General features: G+C 34.4%; 1 protein-coding gene and 2 long non-coding RNA genes across 5 annotated transcripts; 1 reads left to right on the top strand and 2 right to left on the bottom strand.

Annotated features, from left to right (window-relative positions):
* Window positions 1–1,428: 1,428 nt before the first annotated feature.
* Window positions 1,429–3,029, top strand: LOC140009254 (uncharacterized). Its single transcript, XR_011816651.1, has 2 exons — window positions 1,429–1,972; window positions 2,795–3,029. It is a non-coding gene; the product is annotated as an uncharacterized lncRNA (long non-coding RNA).
* LOC113689058 (hyoscyamine 6-dioxygenase-like) lies at window positions 2,381–4,311 on the bottom strand. Of its 3 annotated transcripts, none has more exons than XM_072054250.1 (3): window positions 3,688–4,311; window positions 3,470–3,595; window positions 2,381–3,028 (listed from the first exon to the last, which is right to left on the bottom strand). In XM_072054250.1, the coding sequence occupies exons 1-3, from the start codon at window positions 3,865–3,867 to the stop codon at window positions 3,002–3,004; spliced, it is 333 nt and encodes a 110-aa protein (XP_071910351.1). In that variant the 5' UTR covers window positions 3,868–4,311; the 3' UTR covers window positions 2,381–3,001. The 3 variants fall into 3 exon arrangements, with proteins under 3 accessions (XP_071910351.1, XP_071910343.1, XP_027062696.1); XM_072054242.1 differs by having other exon boundaries at window positions 3,439–3,595; window positions 3,688–4,309; XM_027206895.2 differs by lacking the exon at window positions 2,381–3,028 and having other exon boundaries at window positions 3,229–3,595; window positions 3,688–4,308.
* A 2,555-nt stretch (window positions 4,312–6,866) lies between these two features.
* On the bottom strand, window positions 6,867–8,787 carry LOC113701896 (uncharacterized). The gene is made up of 2 exons (XR_011816647.1): window positions 8,602–8,787; window positions 6,867–7,977 (listed from the first exon to the last, which is right to left on the bottom strand). It is a non-coding gene; the product is annotated as an uncharacterized lncRNA (long non-coding RNA).
* Window positions 8,788–9,691: the final 904 nt, after the last annotated feature.

Genomic DNA, 9,691 nt, shown 5'->3' with positions numbered 1-9,691 from the left:
TATTTCATATTTGTTTGTCCGTCCCATTGTGATGTCCATCCAAATTTCAGCCGTCTATCAAGATTTAATTATCGTTAATTCATATTTCAGTGAAACCTGAAGGCAAGATGAAAGAAACCAGGACTTAGAAAAATCAAGGGGTTTCACTATATGGTAGTCGTTGCGACAACAGTTGTTTTTTTTTTCTTTTTAATTTTTTTTTGTCGATGGGAATGGAAATGCATTTTTTTTTATTGTTTTTCTTTCTTTCACGTCTAGACCCTAGTATTTGTAATAGTTTTTTTTTGGTGCAGTTTTAACTTTTGGATCATAACATCAGCAACAAAAATCCATACGCAATTTGGGATTGCCGGCTACTTAGTTGAATATCCAGAATAAATCATTTAGCTTTGAATATAAGGACGTATTTTCGTGCTCTATTTCATCTTTCTTCTTTTAAGTCATCTAAAAAAGAATAAATATGAACACGAGAACGTTGACCAAAAAATAGAATTGGCTAACTCGTTAAGAGAAGAAAACCAATTGCTAGAATATCTTTAGGTTGCGTTTGAATTAAGAGATCTGAGGAAAAATTTGAAATTTCCGTAAATTCTTTTAATAGTTTAGATTAAGTAGGAGGCATTTAGATTTGCAAATCACCAATTAGTGTTTCAAAGTCCATCTTGACTTCTTAAGACGAGGACAAAATTAGGTTTCAATGTAAATGCAAATGGAAAAAAAAGGGAAAAAAAAAAAAAAGGAAGGATAAGAGAACATGATCAATATTCTTAGGCATGCATGTATTGATCAATCCAGCAAGTCTAAGAGAAAATGTAGGTTATGTATTTTTTTTATTTTCTCAGTGTGGAGGAAAGACTTTATGTTCCCCTCTTCTTTTTGTGCTCCATTTTTTTTATTAATAAAATAGGTAGTCAAACTCGTCCGTCAGATATGATTAACAATTAGTTAAAAACACAAAAAAGTACCACAAAATGCAGAATATTATAGAACTGACGAAACAACCCTTTTACTATTTGATGGTTTGGCTTCTGATTGTGAAGTATTCAGCCGTTGCTTCAGTGTCAGAGTTGTTGCTCAAAAGAACCTCAAAATACTCTTTGCAATGGAACCCGCTAAACAATGGGGGATTGCTTGGACTAACAAGTGATTTTGCAGGTTCAATTATACCATGAGAAGCAAAGTTCACAGAGTTAGCCAGTGATGTCCTAGAACAGGTTTCAATTTGTAACCACTCGATGCACTGCATTTCTTAGCTTTCCATTGTAATTACCTGCAATGGTGATCCAAATCATACCTATAATTCTCAGATATTAATTTCACAATTGTCCCATCTGACAAATAAGAATTTTATGTGTTCCATCTTCCAATGTCTTTACTGGTCCAATAATTCTTATATTTTTTTCCTTAAATGTTCCTTTTCAAGCCGAATAATTATACTTGAGCTTGGATTTTTGCAGTTCAAACAATTAATTCTCCAGAGTGAGTGCGAGTTGTGGCCATAATTAGTTGGAGAAATAGGTCATTGAAAAGGAAAAATAGAAAATGGAATACGTGGAGATCATGCAAAGGTGACTCGTGTCTTGACAAGTGTCATAATATTCGAAATAATAAGATGACAAGTCACTTAAAAGGCTGATGAGTCATTAACACATTATAAAAAATGTTGAGTAGATCTCAACTTGACACATCATTATGAGATCTCGATCTCGAGTTCTCCACATGACATGAAACGGTGATTATATAGCAAATTGTGCAAAGGTAAATAAAAACTGGGAACTGTCCAAGGAAACAAGTAACTATTATTTTAGAACATCTATCTTTAAACTACCTTTTTTTGTTGGAACTTTCCTAACTCAAGCATCAGAGTGTATTCCGGGGGAGAGAGCCCCGCCTTCCACGAGCTTCTCATTTCAGATAAATCCAAGGAGGTTCGACCATACAACTACGTGCAAGGTTCTGCTTTTCCAGTCAGGTAATTTATGTGTACCTCTAGAGAAAAAACATATGTTGATGACAAATCCATTTGGAAGAAGCTCCACACCAAGCCAATGTCCATCCTTGAATACTTGCAGTCCATAAATATCCTGTGGAAGTATGGTTATGAGGTTACCGTCATGGTGTCCAGCAATTACCAAGGCTGAAGTCGGGTCTGGACATTCAAGGTAGCTGTGAACCATTAGGAGCATATCATAGTTGTCAGGATCTTCCTTAGTCAATCCTAGTCCCCCAGAGATAATTAGCAATACTCTTTTTTTTTTGTCAAAATGGCATTGTATTATATCTTTAAACTTGATAATACAAGTTTTAGTTACACAAAGGAACAACTGTCCTGTAGTCTTTTTGTGCAAGATTTTTGATCCACACGGCGAAGCTAGTGTCCCATTTTACATCATTAACTAGTTTAGTTGCAAATTTAACTAGTCTATGACAAACATCATTTCCTGATCTATGAACAAAAGAGAAATTGCATTGATCAAACAGCTCTCTCAACTCCAGTATGTCTTCCAGTATCATCTCAATGTTTCTGTCCTTGCTGTTACCTGATGTTTCTCTATTAGCCCTTTGCTGTCAGACTGAACTTCAATTCTTCTCCATCCAGCTTCCTGTCCTATCAGTAATGCTTCCCTTATTGCTAGAGCTTCTTCAATGAGGGGCTCACCCCTTTTTCGCTCTTGCAGTGCGCAGGCCTTCACCAATTCCCCTTTGGAGTCTCTTGCTACTATTCCTCTTCCTGTTTTGTTCATTTGCAAGGCTATAGCAGCATCATTGTTGACTCTAATTATTCCTTGTTCAGGGGGGTACCAGTTCCTGTTCTCATGAGGTTGAGTTGTTTCAGCAATGCATTTTCTGTCATTTACTTCCTCAGCTTCCTTGAACTCCAACCATTCCTGTTAAGCCTTCTGTACAGTGTACACAGCTTAGTTCCTCCCTTGCTTCTTGTCCATGTTGATTGTCAGGCCAATGTGATCTTGACATTACTCTGATACCCAACTTTCTCACATCAGTTGTATATGGTCCTATGATCTCTCTGCAAATTGAAATGGTATTTATTTTGTCCAGAAATAATGAGTAAAGGAATATTAGTTCATGGTCTGCAGATAACAGTAAATAAAAGAAGTCAGGAGATGATCTTTCTATTCACCACAAAAAATAAAAAAATAAAGCCCACATCTTAGTCAGTACACATGTTCCTTTATATACATTAATCTGCATGCTACGATCAATGTATGAAATCCATCCAAGAAAAAGTAATTGTTTGCTAGAAAATCAGATTTTTTTTGTTTTGAAAAGACAGAAGAATCTGAAATGCAGGTTCCTTCAATTGATACTGGAGTAGAACAATATGGTATCATGATATATCAAGATAATCTGCCTAAAATTCGCTGGCTCAATAGGAGATCAAAATTCATCATATACTGGTATGGTGCTGGTGTAAACCATTTCTATAACTTCCAGAGGTGGTGTTAACCATGCATCCATTTTGTGCATCTTGATCAACGAACTTTGCTTTCTCCTCAGCAGGCAGCGAAAAGAACTCTCTGCCCACATTCACAGCATCAGTCATCAACTCTTCAGATACTCCGTGGTTGATCACCTGTTACATAATCATACACAAGTACTAATTAACTTTTGATTGAAATCAACATAATTCATGTTTCGAAAACATGAAAGTTCAAAGCTGCAAACCTGGAATAGGCCAAATTCTTGACCAGCTTTCATGATTTTCTGAGTTATATTGGCTTGACCTTCTTCACCTAGATCAACCACTGGTATGCCCTTGCTTAATTGAGGCTTCTCTACAGCTACAACGTAGTTTTTTGGCAAAGATTTTAGATTGGACGACCAACTTGAAAGAAGAAATGCCATGTTTTCTCACTAGAACAGCTAAATGCCGTATTTTGGTGGCGTTGTACCACAGATTACAGGTCTTATATAGCCAGTAAACCTGCGCTTATCCAACTATATGCCAAAAAAGAGTTCAATAAATGTAGAACAGGACCAAAGATTTTCCTTTTTTTTTTTTTGGTTTAGGTACAGGATGAAAAGAGTAATCACGTTGTCTTTAGTTACCAGATAGTCACCAATGAAATAAGTGTAATATTGAATTGCAAATGAGCTGATGAACATGACATTAGATGGATGATGTACAAGTGATCTAACAAAAACTAACTACTTTTGTATAGTCATAAGCCCCCCCCCCCCCAGGCCGGCCTTGGGCAACCAAGGTTCGAGTCTGCCTGGAGTTACCGTGTCCGGAGTGGAGTGGGGCCTCCTCTCCCGGGTCGCAGGGGATTAGTCGGACCTCGTAAAAATTGACCCGGACACCCCTGTGTCGAAAAAAAAAAAAATGTATAGTCAAAAGACTCATAAGCTTATCTAGCAAGTCTATACTTGCTATCTATTGTCTGCAATTGTGAATTACCCTTCATCATAGTTTATTGGCAAAGTCTAAATATAGAAAGGAATGAATTCCATTTTGGACCCTAAAATATAAATTCACTTTTACTTTAGTCCTTAAACCTTAATTTGGGCACTTTACCTACTAAAATATGAAATCCTTCCCACTTTATTACTTAAACTTTAATTTTGGACTTTTTACCCTCTAAAATATGAAATCCATCCCACTTTAATCCTTTAACTTTGAGCATCACTTGCCTATCATTCCGCCAGTTTTGATAATTCAGTGAGATGGATTTCTTACTTTAGGATATAAAGTGTCTACTGATAAGCTTATATAGTCTATCGTTGCGATCTGCAATTTGCAATTGTGAATTACTCTTCAACATAGTTTCCTGGTGAAATCTAAATAAAGAGAAGGGTTAATTATAGTTTGCCCTCCCGAATGTGGAGGTTTTGCCGCCTTGAACTCAGACATGGACACTTTACCTCTCTAATTTTGGATTAAAGATTCTTTGTTTGACCAAAATGACATGAAATGACTAAATTACCCTTCAAATGAGATCTATTAGATCATGTATCCTTTCGTAAGAGAAAAACATAATATCTACATGATGAATGGAAAACTTATAGTATAAATAAAACATAGAAATAACAGTCATAAAAAATGAAAAAACTTGTAGAATAAAAGGAGTGAAAATAATTGATCAGCTCAAAAGCTTAATATTTTTAAAAAATTGAAAAAATAAAATGATTTATATATTAAAAGAATTGAGAAAAATTAATATACACAAAAAAATATGAAGAAAATAATGAATCATAGTTTATGCAAGAAAATATTTATGAGAGAAAAAATAATATATAAAAAATTCATGAAATATAAAAATACTAATAGCTTAAAAAGAGGAGGAAACAATTTGATGAGAGAAAATTTTAATATCTAAAAAATTAAGAAAATTAAACATACTTATAGTAAAAATACAAGGCAAAAAAAACCTGACAAGAGAAAATTTTAATATGTAAATTAAAGTCACGCAAATTAGGAATATTCATAGTATAGAAGAAAGGAATAATTTGGGAAGAGAAAAACTTCAAATCTAAATAAAATGAAAAATGAAAAAATTGAACTATTAAAATGAAAGAAAATCTTTGATAACTAAACACTTAATATCTCAATAAAAATTAACATTATTCGAAAGATTCACAACATGAACGCAAGGAAAAAACTTTGATGAGAGAAATAATTAACATGTAAACGAAAATCATGAAAAATATAAACACTTGTAGTATAAAAGGAAGGAAAAAGAATGTGAGGAATGAAAAACTTAATATCTCAAAGAAAAAAAAAAAAGAGATATAATATATGCATGAAAGAAAAAACTGATGACTAGAAAATTTAACATTTAAATAAAAATTACTCAAAATAAAACACATTATAACAATGCAAGTGAAAGCACTTTGAAGTTATTGGAAGGATAGGATTGTCCAAAATTTTCTTCTCAATGTAAAGTAACATTCACATTCAAGGGGACAAAGTACAAGTAACTCCCACATTCCGGGGGCAATCTGTGATTAACCATAACAAAGGCAACAGGAATACAATAACTATGAGGATCGCCATACATCAATTGTATCTCATGTCAATTTGACAGCATTCATATTCATGTTATAAAGCTTAATTTGAAGTATAGCTATTTAGCCTCAATCAAAATTTCCATCTTACCAATTTGGTTAAAATTTACATCAATTGTCTTAGTTTGCAACAATATGTGTTTGCTATTATCAAAAGTTTGTAGACACATAAAGTTTAAGGCTGCGTTTGGTTCTACAGAATTGGAATTGAATTGGAATTGGAATTCTATAGAATTAAAATTCCAGGAATTGGAATTCCAAAATGTTGGAATTCTTTTGTTTGGGAAATGCATAGAATTGATACAGAATTCATTTAAAATTCCAAATTCTTTGTTTGGATGAGAGAAGAATTCATTAAGAACTAGAATTGTTTCCATCTAACATTTGTTTACATAAAAATTTTCTGTTTTTCTTTTTCCTATGTAATAATTTTTTTAATATTTAACTAACTATTACTAAAGCTTCAAGGAAAAAACCAATTAATGCCTTTAATAATTTGTTTTTTTCTTGCATTTAACTAATTGTTAGTAAAGCTTTAAAGAAAAAGAAAACCAATTAGTTCTTTTTTTGCAAAAAAAAATATTATTCTTATTTCTTTTATTCTTAATTAAATTATATTAAATAAAAAACTAATTATATATTCTAACTTAAAAAGTAGTTAATATTCATCAAGTTAAAACCTTGATATTTTTCTTACAGTTAAGAACTTTAAATTTAGAAAATTAAAAGCCTACTCTATTATATGAATTGGAGAGGAAAGTCATAGCTTGTACCTATTATAAATGTTTGAGTTTTGCATCTTACAAGATTATATAGACAATAAGGTCTGTAATAAGTGAAATCAATCCATGAATGTACGACTTTTGCCTCTTTAATGCACAACCAACCATTCGGTACTACAATACTACAAAAGTAATGCTCACTATATCCATTCATTAACATTACATTTTATGCTAAAGCCATTAATAGGACAAGGCACCTCTGCTACTTGATAACCATTACTATATGAGCAATTATCATTTGTTGCTCTTTACTTTCGTCCCTTCCTCCCTTTAGAGGTCTGAAGGTTCAAAGTGGGGATGCTCTGTTCATTCCTGAAGAAATTTTGTGGATCCATGGTAGCCTTCACTTTCATCAATCTGGCAGGTTGAAAATGATCCCCGCCCTATGAGGAAATGGTGTTTCATTCTTATGAATTTCACTCATTCTTCCACCATAAGGATTGAAAACAAGTCCTGTTTTTCCAAGCTGAACCATTTTCTTGAATAGTGATACTAATCCATCTTTAGGAATGGGGTTCTGTACATAATCTGATTTTCTCTTCAAGAAGATCAATTGATCATAAGCCCTTCTCAATAGCACTTCCTTTGCTGTCCCAATCTTGTAGTTATACCACCAGAGCATCGTATCAATCCAACTTGTTTCCAAACAATCACTTCTCTTCAATCCCAATTAAGGAAATCCAGTGTTCATAACAGAAATCAACCTATTTGCATCTCCAAGGAAATGTCCCATGAATGTCAATCTAATGATTTTCTGACCCTTTACTTTTCCAGTAATTGGCTGCACAATAATGCTAATGTACAAATCGTTGTCAATTTTGTCTGCAATATTTTGCCATTTGTAAAGAACATCTATTGCATTCTCTGCCTCAGTCTTCTGCACATTAAAAACAGTGTGAATTTCAGGCACTCTGACTAACTTGATTCTATATGCAAAACCAACACCAAAACTAGCACTACCACCATCGCTAATAGCCCCAAACAGATCTTCTCCCATTGCTTTTCTATCCAAAACCTGGCTGTTAACATCGATAATCTGAGCATCAAGAACATTATCCACCATCAGGCAATATCTTTGCAACAGTGAACCGTAGCCACCACCACTTATATGTCCACCAACTCCAACAATTGGGCAAAGTCCAGCCGGAAATCCAAGTATATTGCTCTTTACATTCAGGCAAAAACCACAACCAACAATGACAATATAAATAGAAAATATTGCAACACAAATTCGTGGTACTTTATAAGAATGCATTCTCACTAAAAGTCTAACAAATGTATTCTCACTAAAAGAAATAGAAAAACGTATTCTCAAATATCTGGTCCCATGATAAATTCTAGCATTAATCAGTGCTAAAAATTGAAGTTTTCTATACTAGCTTAAGTCGTAAATTCTTTTTTAATTTCTAATGTCATGCGAGAAGTCCTCGTTTAACATCTTGTCTACTTTATTTCTGTACCCTTTCTAGTTTCTACTATGCCTGGAGTCCTTTTAGCCACATTGAAAACCCACATCTACAGATCATAAACTTCGTTTTTCAGAAAGTGAAGAAAGATATAATGGCAATTTGTCTTCTCTTTCTTTTTTTTCATATTTCCTTTTATGAAGAAACGTGATGATTCTTACAATTTCTTTTCCTTCTCTGTTACTTTTTATGTATGATTTTGACATCTACGACATGGTCATCAGCAATCATATGGGCTGTATCTATAGCAGAATAACCATGGAAATCTAGAGAAGAAGCGAATCACATAGAAAGAGAGAGGATACAGTGGAACGAAAGCTTACCACGATATAGCAGAATAGATATAGCGATTTCACCCACACGATGTTGGGGTGGAGAGAAGAGGGAGGAAAGGCCTGAAGGGGTTACGGTAGAGGTGTTGGGAAGAGGAGGCGGCACCGGCGGTGGCAGAAAACGCTAGAGCGATTGCTCACGAGAAGAGAGAAAGAAGCCTAGCTTTGTATATTTTTTTTAATCCAGCTTTATAGTTGACCCGTTTTGGAGTTTTTACCCATTTAAAGTCCGCGTGTTGACCCGAATGGAAGTCTGGCCGTAGAATTGGAATTCTTTGGTCCAGCCAAAGAATTGGAACCATGGAATTGGATTGATTTGGAATTGCAATTCGATTCTAATTGGGAAAAATGCACTTTTCATCCTCAAAGTTTGGGGGCTTGACCAATTTTATCCTCAATGTTTAACCCCAAACACATTTCATCCTCAATGTTCCGTAATTTTGACCAATTAAGGACAATTGACGGGAAATATCCAATTGACCGTTACAACCAACGGTTTTACCCAACAAAAAATGGGTAAAACCGAATGGAGCTAACTTTAAAGGAACAAAATGCAACGGACGGACGAAAAGCTCCATTGTTGTCCTTTTTCCCTCTGCCCTTCAACCCCAAAATTTTCTTGCCAATCTTTGCAGCTTTAAACATTCATCCTCAGAGCATCTGGCAGTAAAGCTCCCTGTGCTCTCATTTTTGCCTAAATGAGGAGCAGAAGTTCTGAAGTCTCCAGTGGTTCATCAACTCCATTCTGCAAGTGTGGGTTAAGAACAAAAATGAGCACCTGTTGGCGCGGCGAGAATTCGGGAAGAAGATTCCTTGGTTGCTCTCTGTGGCCGGTAAGAAATATTTGTCTAAAAATGTTGGTCCTTCAATGTGTTAATTTAGCTAACTAATTTCTGAGAAATGTCATTATTGTTATGGTAGAGACCCGAGAGATGCAGGTACTTTGAATGGGTTGATGAGCCAATTTGTCCAAGAGGGAGAGTTCTCATTCCTGGTTTGCTGAAAAAGACTAACAAAATGGAAGAACAAGTTGAAAGAATGCGTAAGAGGGAGAAATTTTTTATTATAATAATTGTGCTTT

Source organism: Coffea arabica, chromosome 1e (genome assembly GCF_036785885.1).
Source record: "Coffea arabica cultivar ET-39 chromosome 1e, Coffea Arabica ET-39 HiFi, whole genome shotgun sequence".
Taxonomy (NCBI): Eukaryota; Viridiplantae; Streptophyta; class Magnoliopsida; order Gentianales; family Rubiaceae; genus Coffea; species Coffea arabica.
Note: the sequence above shows the minus strand (reverse complement) of the source record. Positions and strands in the feature narration are given on the sequence as shown.

Bases quoted from the DNA above. Each gene is read 5' to 3' on its own strand.
- LOC113689058 (XM_027206895.2), bottom strand. From the start codon at position 3,867: ATGGCATTTCTTCTTTCAAGTTGGTCGTCCAATCTAAAATCTTTGCCA. The intron at 3,596-3,687 runs GTTTGCAGCTTT...ATTATGTAACAG, and splicing joins AAGAATTTGGCCTATTCCAG to GTGATCAACCACGGAGTATC.